The sequence below is a fragment of the Anopheles aquasalis genome, chromosome 3 (genome assembly GCF_943734665.1).
Source record: "Anopheles aquasalis chromosome 3, idAnoAquaMG_Q_19, whole genome shotgun sequence".
NCBI lineage: Eukaryota > Metazoa > Arthropoda > Insecta > Diptera > Culicidae > Anopheles > Anopheles aquasalis.
Window position 1 is genome coordinate 29,959,096 of NC_064878.1, and position 15,000 is coordinate 29,974,095.

General features: G+C 43.3%; 2 protein-coding genes across 2 annotated transcripts; one reads left to right on the plus strand and one right to left on the minus strand.

Annotated features, from left to right (window-relative positions):
• Positions 1-7,474: 7,474 nt before the first annotated feature.
• Positions 7,475-8,395, minus strand: LOC126575466 (cytochrome c oxidase assembly protein COX11, mitochondrial). The gene is made up of 2 exons (XM_050236172.1): positions 7,910-8,395; positions 7,475-7,838 (listed from the first exon to the last, which is right to left on the minus strand). The coding sequence occupies exons 1-2, from the start codon at positions 8,285-8,287 to the stop codon at positions 7,515-7,517; spliced, it is 702 nt and encodes a 233-aa protein (XP_050092129.1). The 5' UTR covers positions 8,288-8,395; the 3' UTR covers positions 7,475-7,514.
• Positions 8,396-8,520: 125 nt separating this feature from the next.
• On the plus strand, positions 8,521-12,081 carry LOC126575430 (fas-binding factor 1 homolog). Its single transcript, XM_050236122.1, has 3 exons — positions 8,521-8,555; positions 8,694-10,829; positions 10,898-12,081. Exons 2-3 carry the CDS (start codon positions 8,748-8,750, stop codon positions 11,909-11,911), a joined length of 3,096 nt encoding a protein of 1,031 aa, XP_050092079.1. The 5' UTR covers positions 8,521-8,555; positions 8,694-8,747; the 3' UTR covers positions 11,912-12,081.
• Positions 12,082-15,000: the final 2,919 nt, after the last annotated feature.

The window sequence follows — 15,000 nt, forward strand, 5'->3', positions numbered from 1 at the left end:
GATGAAACGAACAGAAATCGTCACGAAATAAGCAGTAAACTGTACTAAAGTAAGAAACCATTCTTATACAGTGGAAGCGAAAGCATATTTTTAATTGTTTAATAAATTATTAAAATAATAGCAAACTTGTTTTTGGTCTTGTTCTTGTGTAGATAATGATGGTGTTTGAAAGCACTCGAAAGAAAGAATGTTGGCTTGTGTCGGCGTATCCATGGTGTACCTCGGTTTAAATTGGGATCCCTGTGTTCTGCTGCTCCTGCTCTCCTAATTGTCACATCACATAACCATCGCTGATACCTGGAGTAGAGGAGTAAAGACGCATTTAAATTATTCTCTACCTTCATGCTTGCGATATGATCAATCGGAATCATCATCCTTGAGGTTGTTCAGTCAATGGTTACCCTCTAAACTCCATCAAATTGATTGAGCTAATCAATCATACTTGAGTAACCCAAGTTAATATGCTTTGCTACATAAAATTTCGCCCATGAAAAGGCAATGAAAAATTAATTTGTTTTTCGCCGGAGTTTAAAAATAAAACCCTCGAACGGACTTTGCCACCACTTGGTGGCCACCTTGGTGGCAAGAATGCGTGCGAAGAATGCCAAGCGTCACTAGTCCATTGAGTTTCTCATAATTTTCCACTCGGACCCAGCTGTGCCACTAGCTGTGTGCAGACAGCTCTCGTTGTGATTTTCCCACCCACCGAACCACGTTACGATCACCTCCTCATCCAACGGATTTTCAGCCGCTTGCCGACGATCTATCTTCAAACTTACGATCCGAGTTGCGAGTTAGAACCGGAGGGAGGGCATCTTCATCGAGACAGCGGAAGGTGACCCCCGGGGAGGGGGAGTAGAATGACTATTCGCGGTTTCGTCAATTCGCTGTCCTATTGACTCCACGTAATGGCCGTCATCAAGGGGAATTTATATCAACGACATGGGCAGCACATTTCGTTTCGCTTGAAATGGTTCGACATAATGATCCGGCCGGTTGGCTGACACCAACCCGGGGTGGCGGTCATTTACATGCGCAGCAGCTTCGCGTGTCGCTAACGCTGCCAATCGTTTAATCGTTCCTCGGGAAAATGTTCTCCATACGGTGCCCTCGGAGCGGGCGCTACATACATTACGCCACCGTCACCATAGGAATGTCGCTTTATGAACTGGGATGGTGCTTCTCCGCGCACGGCATCGTTGGCATCGTTGTCATCGACGTAATGATTGTCCCCAATCCCCCAGGGAAGCGCACCGGGATAAAGAATAAAGGTTTTTTCCTAAGCCGATTCACACATTCACGGAAGTTTATTGTAATGTGGCCAGTGGAAAAGCGTGGAAAGTGCTTCGCCGTCATTGGACCGGGCTGCAGTGTGATAAACGATTCTTTGGCCACACAGCATGGCCCTTTCTGTCGGTTCTGGATTGTAAGGCATCGTAGGCACGTGTATGACCGTGGTTGATCGGTTAATTTATGAAACGAGAGCCCGTGCGCGACTCGTGCGATAACCCGTTTGTGATGATGGGGAAAGTATTTTTAGCGTCCCATCGTCAGTGCTGTTCCAGTAACCTTCTTCTGTTGTAATTACAAACCGATTAGTGTACCAAAGGGTGACGACAGCATCGCTCTCGTTTGCAGGCAGCTCCAGTTGTTCGCTGATTTAAGGACGCAAATGGTTTCCTTCGTTTCACAATCCCCGTTATGCATTTCAATTTTGAAACAGTAAGTAATTTGTTTTCCTATGGAGGGATTTTACCTTTTAAATTATTTCTAGAGTACCAAATACGTTTTCTTCAAAAACCTTTAAACAATCATTTTATGGTTTTGAAGGATGTTCTACAAATTAGCCCTTCATCTCATAATTCATGAATCCTCTTCCCAGAGCGATGGGTATCGATCAATCATTGTTAATCCTATTGCCAACATAATATGATGATACATCATTCCTGGTTTAGCTGCCGAATTGATTAAAAAGCTTAAATATTTGCTCACATTTGTACTTTATTATTTAAGGGGGGCTTCGGTAATTTCTTACCAAAACAAGGATCATTTTGACGATTTTTTTTTGGCGTAACCATTCAATTTTATTCTTTCAAGTAAATGGTATATTAATCTACAGCTTTTGAAGAATATTTGGTATTGTTTTGAGCAACATTCATTGAAATATTTATACGTGGCATCAAATTTTGGTAGGCGTATCGTCGAAAAGGTACTTTTTACGGTGCCCATCGTAGCGACATGACGGGTCATCTGAACTATACAAATCGATATTCGTTAGAAAGATTATAAGTTTATCTAGGTAGCCCCGGAGAGTTTTTGTTGATATTCTTATTTTTCGATTTTTGGCAGGTTTTTGAAGTTCATAAATTGATACTTTTTGTCGTTTTGCCTAAAAACACGGGTTTTAAAGATTTGTTTAAAAAAAAGTATCAACAATTTCAATGAAATCTCGACAGGGCTACCTGGCAGAGAGTGTACAGAATATGTGTTAAAAATTTCAAATCGATCGGTCCAGTAGTTTTTACGGTACGATGGGCATCGTCTTTGAAAACGTTGGTTTTGGAAAACGCTCTTCAAAGTAGCGGGCTGCATGGTGCCTTGTATGAAACGCGGTTTTTCAAAAATCTGTAACTTTTCCTCTGTAATCCAAACCTTTACATGATGTTCTTGAAAGGATCAGCTTTCACGGAAAAATGTTAAAAACATGTGTCACAAAAAAAAATTAAATACCGAAGCCCCCCATTAAGACTCGTTCACAATACATGTTCAGTATCGGCACATTTGCGTCTTAACGCGCTATTTCAAAGCGGTACCACCTAGTATAATAGAATATTTTTAAACATTCATACGAGCTATGTTTATAGAAAGACGATAGATAAAATTGAAAAAAAACTATCATCCTACCACATTTATGGTTTATAATTGTAATACTATCTCAAACATTGAAGCTTTGCTTTAGATCTTACATACTTGCTTTGTCTACAGGAGTGGGCAATTTCATGCGATCTCTCTTGGTTTAGACTATATTTTTTTTTAAATCATTTTTGATTCCATCGGAATGTTAATCAGTTTGAAGTTGTTATACGCAGCTGATTGATTTTTTATGTGTTTTCACAAACTTAATTGAATTGAATAACATGTAAAAAGCTCTACATATCCACGCATAGCTAAGATGAAGATGTATTTGATATTGATCCGATCCCAAAACCTAGAATGTTGTGTCGTAAAAACTGAACTGCTTGTAAGCCATTTTAACACTCTCTATCCAAACGCAAAACAGAAGAAAGTGCCCCTAACTAGCGAGCAACATTTGACTTTTGATTGTTTCAGCCTCTCCCACCCGCAAAGATCATAAGAAGTTGGAATCGACCGGAACGCCAATAGTACCACAGGGTCTGGGCGTGAATCACGCCCGACTTTTGGACGAGTGAAATAGCGAAAATGCACCGGGACGCAAATCCATTTCGAAGCCTGGCGCCATCGCCGGATCCGGATGTCCTCCGACCGACGGCCACCGATTGTTTTGGAACGCTAGCAAAGTGGCACCAGCAGAGGGCGACAACATTTCCCGTGCCAATAGAGAGATGAAAGTAACACACCCGCCATAGCCTAGTACGTCGTCAGTGCTTGTGATGTGTATCCGCGGTCCGTTGCATACGTTTTTTTTTTGCGTGAATCACATTATGCATCAGCCTGCTTCGCTTCGCCGGATTTTGTTCTTCGGTGTCTGGCGTCAACGGTGAGAGAGCACGGGGGCTTCACAGGATACGCCGGAAACAGCTTGCGCCATTTGCCAGCCGCCATCAACCAAGGGATGCCCGGACGAATCCGGGACGAAAGGACGCCTGTGTCAGACGGTTGGTGCTGTAAGCGTGAATATGATGCTTGCTACCGGGTGTGAAATGCTGAAAAGTGCTACGAAAATGGCCGTTTTTTTTTTTATTTCGCACTTCGGACGTCGAGTGGCGCGATACGCCGGATATGAGAGGCCGTGTGTACGCGTATGTGTGTTTGTGGAGTTTCTTGTTTTTCTTATTTTCCATATTTTCGTCCTGTTTGCAAGGTGTCGTACCGTAAAAATTAACCAAACGACACCCGGTGGAGGGGATCATGTTATGCTTTAGTGTCGTGCGTCCAGGCTTTCCCACTGCCCCCCCGCCTTGGCACCGTTTTTCTCGTTGCCCCCCTTCACGGTTTCCGGCAAATCACTTTAATGTGCTGGCGGGAAGAGCAAAGTGTGATACACAGTTTTGTGAGAGTATATTTTCGAGTCGTTCAATTTGTGCAACGCTTTTCCCTGTGCAGCAGCTGCGCCATTCCAGCGACAGCGACCAACGTAAATGGTACTGGATTGCGGGCCTTTCCCCGGTGCGTCATGTCGTCGTGGTGCTGGTGTCGCTCTTTGTGAAGCTATTTGCAATTTTGTGAGGATTTTCGTATTTTTTTTATCATAAACAGTCGCTAGGCGCCTGGCCCAGCAGAAGCAGAGTAGAGTGCCGGGCTTTGATATCTGGAGCGGTTAATTAGGTGTTAATTAAAAGGGCCCCGCACCACAACGTCAATCATACGAGCAACTGGGACCATGCTCTGTGATCGCTTTTCGCTTAGAACATACACCAGCACCCGAGTGGGTTGTGGAGCGAATTTTGTAAAGATTTTTCTTTTAAAATGATTTACTAAAGCTTGGAACACCTTAAATTTGGCCGCAGTCTTCTACTCACTGCAGTGCCCCTAGTGGTCGCTTTGCTACTCTGTTGGTGTCTTTTTAAAGGTTATAGTCTTCTCTTTTAATGACAAATTTTTTTTCCAAAATCGAACCATACCATCAAAAGTTATCGCCGATGGAACACGAGGGGAGAAAAAAAAATCTGCACACTTACTATGAAATCTAAATTTGACTGGAGTAAAAACCCCACGTAAAACTGCATTTTGGCGAAAACCAGCAGACAAATTGGACTTCAGCATTCGTAGAGGGAATACGAAAGTAACGTTTTAGCTCATTTACGTAGATAAAATCGCCCGTAAACTGCTCATTTGGCAAGCGAACTGCAGTTGTGGTTTGAAAAGTACGGGCCGTTTCATGACGGGAGGGTCCATGAACGGCCGTTTGTACAAAGAAGAATGCATGGAAAAGATCATTCTACCTTTTATTAAGCCTCATCAAGGTCCTGTTAAGTTTTGGTCCGATTTGGTTAGTTGCTGTAATAGTACGGAGGTCATAAGTTGGTATCGAAACAACAACATTGATTTCATACCAACAATCTTCAATCCACCAAATTGCCCACAGAGTCGTCCAATACAATTATATTGGGCTATTATCTACTAATATCTAAAGAAGACTAAAGAAACAATGTAAAATGATTAAAAATCCATCGGGAATATACAAATGGTGGGAAAAATGGCCAATGAGACTTCTTCCGCTAGTGTGCAGAAAATGATGTGTCGCATAAAACCAATAGTGCGTAAATTAATACGCAACGTGACCCAATAATTTAATCGCAATTTTTACTAGAGAGCTAGATGAAATACCTACAAAATGACACCTTTACCATGTGTTTAGCTTATTTCTGGCCTGAGCTGTGTCCTGTTTTATGCAGCCAAATTTAAGGTGTTCCAAGCTTTAGAAGTATGAATTCATTAATATTGGGGGATATGGGAACTATGCTGTTATTTTTTTTGAAAATGTCTAGTTTTGTCACCGATAAAGCGTATTTAAGAAGTGCAGTTTTCCATTACATTCATATCATTTTCACTAAGAAAGGTATTACAAAAGATCGTAGTGTTTTGTTAGATTTTTAAGGTGGACATGCCCTTGCTGAAAGAACGTATGAGATATGGTGAATAATTGAAGATTTTAACTTACAAGACCAATAACGATTTTCTAGGCCATCACAAAGAAAGCAAAATATTCAATTTCATATTCAATAATTGGTCATTCATCGACACGTGGTCGAACGATGGCACGTTAAAAAATAACTAGCGTGTTTAAGAAACAGAAAAATGTTGAAATCGAAATGTTATCACATCTACTGTTTGCATTAGACATTGTTTCTTCTGAATACTACTTGGTAGGTTGCGTAAGAAAGCCTAGACTACAGAGCAGTACTTTTTATGGAAAATGGAAAATGGTTTGTATCGCTTCAACAGATGAGGGAACTCGTCTCATAACATAGAAGTTGAATTCATCCGTTCTATCGTTATTGTTCAACTGCCTATTACAATCTCTTCGCATCCGTAAGCTACCCGCGATCATTACGGTTGACAATTTTACAAAAAATAGATCGTCGGTAATGATGAATTCAGATGTACCAAATATTGGCACGATATATAGTAATTATTTTCACAATGTTCATGACTCTTTTTACTAGCAAATAGATTCCTCAAGCTATACTGAGTCAGCCGATTTATGTTTCCATAAGTCGTCTTATATGTTGTTTTTTTTTTATATTTAAATGACACCCGTTTGCTATTCGTTTCCTTTAATAAACCAATAACACACTCCAGAATTGGTTTGGTACAAAATACTCAATTCAATCTATAATCTTTCCTTGACCTTCACTTGGCATATGACGTTGATCGTGATCATCCGTACTAGCCTGATCAGTACTAATAGACTGATCTAGTCTGATTAATTTTAACAGCATGGCTAACATCCAACATGTTCAGGATTAGACCTTCCATATTCCAAATTTTCGAATCACATGGTGCTCTTCAAACACCATATTGGCAGATGTTTGATCGCTGATCCAATACGTTTACGCAAACAATGGTATCTGTTATCTACATTCATAGTTTTTTACCGAATGAGCAGACCGGCCCCAGACCTAAAAGATACTGCTAACAATGGTAGCGATTTTTATGCACATACATTTGGTGTCTCCGCCAGATAAGCTTGAAATGATATAAGCCAGTACTATTTGTATCAATGTGTGAAACGGTAATGCTCAACAACAAATATCGCCAGTTAAACATACGGCTCGTCCGTCCTTATATATGTTAAAAAAATATATCGCCAGTTCCTAGCGTGATCAGATAGACCCTCTTATAAAAAGTTATGTGGAAAGCGTTATCTTCCTAAATATTTCAATGTACATTGCAAGGTTTCCGAGCAGAATTGGGTGCGCAAGAAATAACAGCCCTTAGGTTAAAAGAACAAAGGATTCGTCCTCGTTATTTGTCATCAGAAACGAAAAATATAATTTAGGATCCAAATTTCTTGCTATCTAACAAACAACTGCTATCACCTCGTCGCTTAATCCACCGTCGTACTCTAGGATCTCTTTTCTGGAGGTTTATACGAAGGTACGAACGTAACAAGTATCTATTCCTATGAGAAATCGGACTAAACCTAAAAGCTGTCCTATTACCATCGCAGAAGGAAGAGGCAAACAGCCATGCCTGGCGCACCCTGGGAATGTTCATTCGCTTATCAAGATTTCCACCTCCTACAAAAAAGCACCGTAACGAGCAGCAATTGATAACAACGCACACTTTATTTACACCTAATTTTCCAACTATGCTGCATGCTGCTTCGCATAAACCGGCATCTGTATGTTGAGCCCATCCTTCGATTCGAAGAACGTGTACGATAGCGTAATCGAGTCCACCAGCTCCATCTTCGGATCTTCGATGAACTCGGGATCGATGTAGAAAAACACCGGCAAATCGACCTCTTCGTGCGGGTTGAGCTGCTGTTCCTCGAAGCAGAAGCACTGTATTTTGTTAAAATAGGCCCCAGCCTCGAACGGAATGACGTTGTACGTGCTGATACCGATCACCGGATGGTCCGTAGGGTTTTTGGCAGAATAAAATGCCAACGCGGTCTCTCCCGGTACCACCTAGAATGGGTTAGATGTTTTAATCAATTCCTCGATGCGATTTGCCGCCAAACGCTGCACTTTAGTCTTACCTTAATTTCCGTCTGCTGTGGCTTAAAATTCCAGCGCATTGAAGCACCGATGTCGGCGTTGAACTTGATTTTAATAACTCGATCTTTTATGCGCTGCATGCTCTCCACCTTTTCGCCGTCGTGTCCCTGACTAGTGGTACCACCGTAGCTGTAAGCTTGGCAGAACATCCGATACAGCGGTACGGCCGCATAGCTTAACCCAACGGTCAGAACACCGGCCGCCGCTACATAATAAGTGGTTGTTCTTATCCTAAAATTCCGGCCAGGGTCCGAGCCTCTTCCGCCGAGCCACCGCACCGGTTGATGTAGAAGGGTTTTCCGGAGCCCTTCCCTCACGATCGGTTGTCCCACGGCAGTGCGAGCACAGAAAGTCAGCATTCTCAGTGACGATGTTTTTTTCAATTTTGTAGAATTCTTTTCGCTTAAACTATTGCACTTTGATCCTTAAAATCATTTTTGCAACGAGCAGCCGACCGGAATTTTCTGTTTACGCAAGATTTGTTTTGATTTCGCGTGACATACGCGATTTGACAGCTGGTTCGATGTGTTTATGCCATGGGTTCGAGCGCTTCAATAGTTTTTTTTTATTTGTTTAAAAGAAATGCAAATACGACGTTTTTGAGTAGCTCTTTAAATAATTCGCTTAGTTAATTTATTTCATTTATTGAAGTTCATTTACAAATAAACTGAAATGTTTGTCAGAGAAGAAGAGAGGCAACGGTTGCCATGGAAACGGTTTAACAACTAAAACTGTTTTGGTTTGTTTAATTTCACTACATTTTAGAGACTTTCTGCATCAAAAAGCCTCTACGGATAGTAAGTTAGTAAAGTGCAAGTGATGAATTTTGATCTGGACGATCCGCTGGACGGTTTGCTGAGCGATGGCAGCAACGATAGCTTGTTCGGTAATGAGGGGACGAAAAAACCAGCCAAAGCAAGCAAATCAAGTAAAATGGAAGATTTGTTTGGTATCAAATCGACGGAGGCTCCGAAGAGTGTTATCAAATCGGAACAACCGGCCGTCTCTGGTGCTCCGGATAGGAACCAACCCGCATCGCTGGACTACTCGAAGCCCTCGACATCAGCGACCGTGCAGCAACCTACGAGCTTAACGAGTGTACAAGGCAAGAAATCTGGAACGCCGGCCAAAGGGACGAATGCCCCGGCGCTCAAGCCACAAACACCCCAGAAAAAGGAGATTTCATTCGATGATAGCGACCTACTGTCGGATCTTGGCTTCGATCCCAAGAAACCCAAGTCCAAATCAAGCATCCTGGACGATATTCTCGGCGGACCTTTGGTGGCTTCGACGAAGGAAGTACCGGCCAAGAGTGTGGTCGCCAAACCGAGAGCGAGCCTTACGACAACGAAAGAGGAAGGACCATCGACCACGACCACTACGGGCAATCTATCCCGTCAGTCGACGGAAACGTCGGAAAATGTACAAACAGAAGCCACGGTCATGGGTGGGTACGCCCCAAGTGGCTCATCGTTGGCACCCAGGCGCAGTGGACGTCGCCAATCCTCCATTTCAGCTCTGAACGATCCGTTGGGTTTGTTTGCCACTCCGGCGGAAGACAAACCGGTGCGCCGTGAATCACGACCGTCGGCCAAAAAAGGTGGAGCAGATTGGTTAGGATTGAATGAAGATAACAATTCGAATGAAGTCGATTCGGTTCCAGCTATACCGGTACCAATTAGTAAACCATTGCCACCGGTGTCCACCACCAACACCACTGGGCCAATTCCTGCTGCGACAGTAAAAGTTGGCGAAACAGTTGCTCCAGTCAAGCAGGAACTGAAGCCGAAAACGGAAGAAGATAAAACAATTCGACCTTTGATCGTACCTGATCCTCAGGTATTCTCAAGTACCTTGCAGTTTGTGAACGCAGAGACGGAAAACGCTCTGCTGGCGATGGAACAGCAGGACTTTCAGCTGTCCGTCGTTAACCAGATGAAAAATCAAGAGAAAGCCCTGTACGATATGCAGCAGAAGCAGCGATCGGTCCTCCAGAAACAGGAAGCACAGTTCAACGAGCTTCTACAGAAGCAACTTCAACGCCACAATGCCCTGGAGGAGCTCCTGTCGAAGCAGCAGGAGCGAATTAATGCCAACATTCAGCTCATCATGAATCAACCGCCCTCTGCGACACTGCACTCGCGTCTTGATAGTGGGGCACCGTTTATCTCCTCGGCAAGTGTGTCACACGAGGCTCAAATCGATGATCCACTAACCAAAGTAGAGCTGCAAACCGACGTGAAGCGATTGGAAATGGAAAAGCTTCGGTTGGAAGACCTGATCGCCAACCTGACAACTAATCATGAGCAGGAGCTGTCGTTGCTCGAGGCAAGTTACAAGAAGCAAACGGGATTTTTAGAAGAAAGCCTCAAGATCATGGAAACACGGCTGAAAAATGACAATAAGCAGCTGGAAGAGTTTTATCAATCGAAAGTGCACACCCTCGAGCTGGAGAAAACGAAGCTGATCGAAGATCATCTCGAGCACGTGAAAGAAATGGAGGAAAACCATCGGAAGGTAATTGAGAAACTGAAGCAAGGCTACGAGGAAAGCTTAGAGCAACTGCGGCAGGATCATCGGGAAATGATCACCACGATACGTGAATCGAAGCTGCTCGAGTTTTCCGTCGTCCAGGAGAACCAATCCTACCTACAGGTGCTGAAGAATGCCTCGAGCTACCTGGAGAACGCATCGGGCGATCTGCAGCAGCTGCGTGACACATTGCAGGATCAGATAGAGTTCAGTCAGAAGGAGAAAGACTTGCAGTTGAAGGCACGCGAGAAGCAACTCGACGATCAGCAGAGACTTCTGGAGCGAACACGTGAGTCGACCAATGAAGAGAAGGTTCGTCTGCTGTCTTTGGTGGAGCTGTTGGAGAGCAAAGTAACAGAAATGACAAAGGTGAGTAGAAAGGAACGGCGGTGCACCACTTCCGCGGTCCGCTAAACATCTCCTTAATTTTGTTTCAGGTATCGTCACAAGAACGTTGGGAATATCAGCAAAAGTGCGTCAAGCTCGAAGCGGAAAGGCAAGGCTTCGAGAAGGAAAAACAATTTCTCCGAGAACGGAATCAGCACGAAGAGGATCGTATTGCCGAACTGAAACTGCTGCAAATGGAGGAGCACAAGCGGTTGCAGGAAAAGCTTGGCCAAGAACGACAAGCGTTACTCGAGGAGAAGGTCAAACTAGAGACGATGGCTCAACTCCAGTCCAGTAGCGGCCAGCTGAAGGGAACGACCTCGCAAGCGGAAATAGACGCCGCAATAAAAGTAACGGAAGAGGCGACCCGGCAAGCGGACAGGGAAAAGGATCGATACCTACAACTGCAGCGTCAGTTTGAAACAAAACGACGGGAATTGCTATCCCGAGAAGGACATTTGCGCGAAAGGTCGGATGAGCTGGAATCGGCCATGGAACGAGCCCGGCAGAGGGAACGAAATACCGAAAACGTGTACCGTAGCGTCCGGAAGGCGGAACAGAACCTGCAACTTAAGATGCAGCTAGTGCAACGCCAATTTCGTGAGGTATCCGAACGAGAAGATCGTCTGGCGAAGGAAAAGATCGAACTCAGCAAGGAGCGACTAGAGTTGCAGGCGGTCCGGCGAAAACTACAGCAGACCCGCTGCAGTCTGTGTAGGATCGGTGAAAAATCGCAAGAGATCGGCGATCTGCTCACGACAAACACCGATTCCGTGGCCGACGATCTGAAGCTGGAGGCCAACTTTACCGAAATGCAGCACCGGTTGGATAGCACCGGTATGAAGCTGGACCATTACTTCGACAGTGATGTCGAACGGCAGATGAAACTGTTTCTGCAGCGCAACCGCGTAGATCAGTTGGATCTAGCGGACTTGGATGGTATCTTGCAAGACGAACAGCAGGAGCGGCCAAGGGCCGCTGGGGATGAACCTGTTATGTTCAAATTAGACGCCCTCCTATCGCCAGTAAACTTCGAGCCAGATCAGAGCCACGATCAAAAGTGAATGAATCGTTTTAGGCAATCAACACAAGAGGATCTGCATTAGAATCTGTTTCCAAATCGTTTGCATCAGAAAGAGTTTCATTTAGAATTAGCGGCCACCGTCACACTCGTGAGTTAACAGACTGATAGATATAAGTTAAGATGAATAAATTAAATAATTTTGAACGGTGATCATACTTTTGAAAGAGCTCAATTCGTCAATCTTCGTTTACCCTTCCGAAATGGCATCGCGCAGCATCCCTCAATAAATGGTATCCTCGATGTTGATTGCGTATAAACGGGCTACTGTCTCGGCGCGATGGAAAATCCGCGCGAATTGATGGATCGACGATCGAAAGCGGGCGCTCTAAATCCTCTTATTTTAAGTAAAACAAGTTCATTTGTGCAACTATACAAGGTAAGCTGAAGTGATAAGGCCCTTCTACAATCAATGTGCTATAAGCGTAGTGAATCAGTGTCCTGGTAACATTTCCTGGCGTTGCGGAAGCGCGCCACTCTCCGTTAACCAATATGCCGTTTCTTTCAGAAAAATATCCGCAAAATCCGATACCATCACTCATTGGAAACTTCGTCTTATCTCTAAATGACCTGAAAGTGCACGAAGTTGTCAATATGGTATCGTTCAGGAATATATAGAGATGACAATGAAGTCCTGCAAGTGTGTAAATCTAACCAATATCCTACCCGATGAGGTAAGCCAAGAACATTAGTTAAAATATAAGAGGCGAAAGAACTGTTAAAGTTTAAAACCTCTATAATATAATAAAAAAAAAAAAAAATTAGTTAAAATATGAACTGCATTTGTATTACAATAAGGTGTCCTCTATGGTATTGTCTGGTGTCTTTTCATTCTAGGTGCTCTGTATTATTTTTGACCATCTCGACATCGAAAATGTGAAAAGCGTGTCACGCACGTGTAAGAGATGGAACAATATTGTCTTTCACAGTTCTTATGTTAGTAGATTCATGCTCAACATCGATATACCAAGGCCAAAGATGCTTTTCCAAAGTTATAAGCAACGAAAAGAGACGGTTACAAATCTCGTAGAGAAATTTATACATACTGCGAAACATACGGAACGAAAGTATAGACATTTATGCATCGTCATAAACATGGATGTGATCGATAGCTTCCGATCGATCTGGGAAATAATTCACCCAAAGGTTACAGCAACTACAACTTCCCTGCAGCTTATTTTTAGACTTTTCACCGACAGTCGTATTATTCTTCCAATGATGCAGGCGATAGTTGAGATGCCAAAGCTGCGATCCGTATGGCTAAAGTCAAACGGATTCGTTTCGTTAAGCGCAGATGTTATACCAACGATGCGAAGCACTACTGTGGAGCATCTGCAGCTGGAAGCCGCTGGATTCGTGGTTGATATGCCTCAGCTACGTTCCTTTAAAGGTCCTCTGTTTTCACTTGGTCGTCCCGTGGACAGCCCTCATCCACCAGTACTCGCTAAACTTAGGCAAGTCACTCTAAGGGGAACCGCAAGCAAATCAAATGCATCGTCAATTATTCATCGAATTCGGCTGGTAGAGAGAATGGAATTCTCGAGCGAGTTAATGGATAGTCTCTTTATTGAGATTTGTGATACCTGTACCTCGCTGAAGGAATTACACTTCCAAAAAGAGTTGCAACTGTTTGATCCGCGCAACTTTGACCATATCACCAAGCTCAGCACCCTGCGTCGGCTAACATTGAAGTCCATCAGGCCTCCGGGAAGCTGTGTTCTTAATATTGACTTACAGAAACTAACCCTGCTAGAGCAAGTCGATTTAGGATCCACTGTGTTGGGTGCTGCAAGTTTGCTAGCGCTTCCAAATTCGATTAGAATTCTTGCGTTGCGTATTGATTATGAGAATGAACGTAATATAATGAACAACACCATCAGCTCTTTGGACCACCTGAGGGATTTATGTTTGTGCAGTGGAGATAACGAATGGCGACCATCCATTGAAACATTCCAAGTCCTATCCCTTCTTAAAAATTTGCGTGTGTTGCAGTTCTGCTGTTGTCGTATTACAGTGGAGTATTTCCTTGAAATGCCAGCCCCCATGTATCAGGTGCGTAGGTTGGCACTTCTACACCTATGCCACATTGAAAGCAACACTCTCCTCATGGCGCACATAAAGTTTCCTAACGCAAATTTCGTGGAGATCTATAACAAGCGATACGTCACACATCAGTACTAGTATCCTAGTTGAACATTTGTATTAGTTTGTACCTCTTCCCTTTTCTTACAAAACGGTATGAAATGAAGAAAAGAAGAAATAACTGTCCAAGACATGAAGACACACATGGAATTCCAAAAACATAAAAAAGTATGGATCCAAGGTTCAGTGCTATGTAATTTGAAATGAAAAACATTAATAAAGCGTATTGAATTTACAAACAGGACATTCCTTGTACGTATTTCTATGCTACGAACCGAATTCATCATTGTTATGTTACGTATTCTTCATCATGGATGGGTTAATTTGATGCACACTCGAGCTGCAATCAATAGAGAAAGCACGATAAGGCAATGCAGAATAATACTCTAATTTGTTTAACTTTTGAATCGAAAGGCCGAATCTTAGATTCTCCATAAACGTTTAGATAATCCGTAATACGCTGGTTTTTCTCCGATGATAATCTAGAGCAGGGGTCTCAAACTCATTTAGGCACGCGGGCCGCAAAGGACAATATCAGCAAAGCAGCGGGCCGCAGTTTAAGGAATCCTCGAGTCCGCGGGCCGCACCATTATGAGGTGAATGTTGAAATGTTGAGAATTTTTTTCTTTATTCAATTCATCGAACGTTATTGTCATTGTAGATGTAACACAAATCTTTAATTCCAACTTGCGCATAGAAAAATAAAAAAAATCATACAATTAATGAACAAATACATCTAAAATATATTCCGCGGATGTGGCCGCGGGCCGCACAAAATAGTTTGGCGGGCCACATGCGGCCCGCGGGCCGCGAGTTTGAGACCACTGATCTAGAGTGTATCAATCCAACATTGGTGTTAATATCGTTCACCTAAAATGATAACTTTTCCCATTATATCTCTTCACAAAGCCGTTCAAACGTACCATGAGC

Coding starts and splice junctions, on each gene's coding strand:
- LOC126575466 (XM_050236172.1), bottom strand. CDS start 8,287: ATGCTGACTTTCTGTGCTCGCACTGCCGTGGGACAACCGATCGTGAGG. Junction 7,839..7,909: donor CACAGCAGACGGAAATTAAG/GTAAGACTAAAG, acceptor AACCCATTCTAG/GTGGTACCGGGAGAGACCGC.
- LOC126575430 (XM_050236122.1), top strand. CDS start 8,748: ATGAATTTTGATCTGGACGATCCGCTGGACGGTTTGCTGAGCGATGGC. Junction 10,830..10,897: donor AAGTAACAGAAATGACAAAG/GTGAGTAGAAAG, acceptor ATTTTGTTTCAG/GTATCGTCACAAGAACGTTG.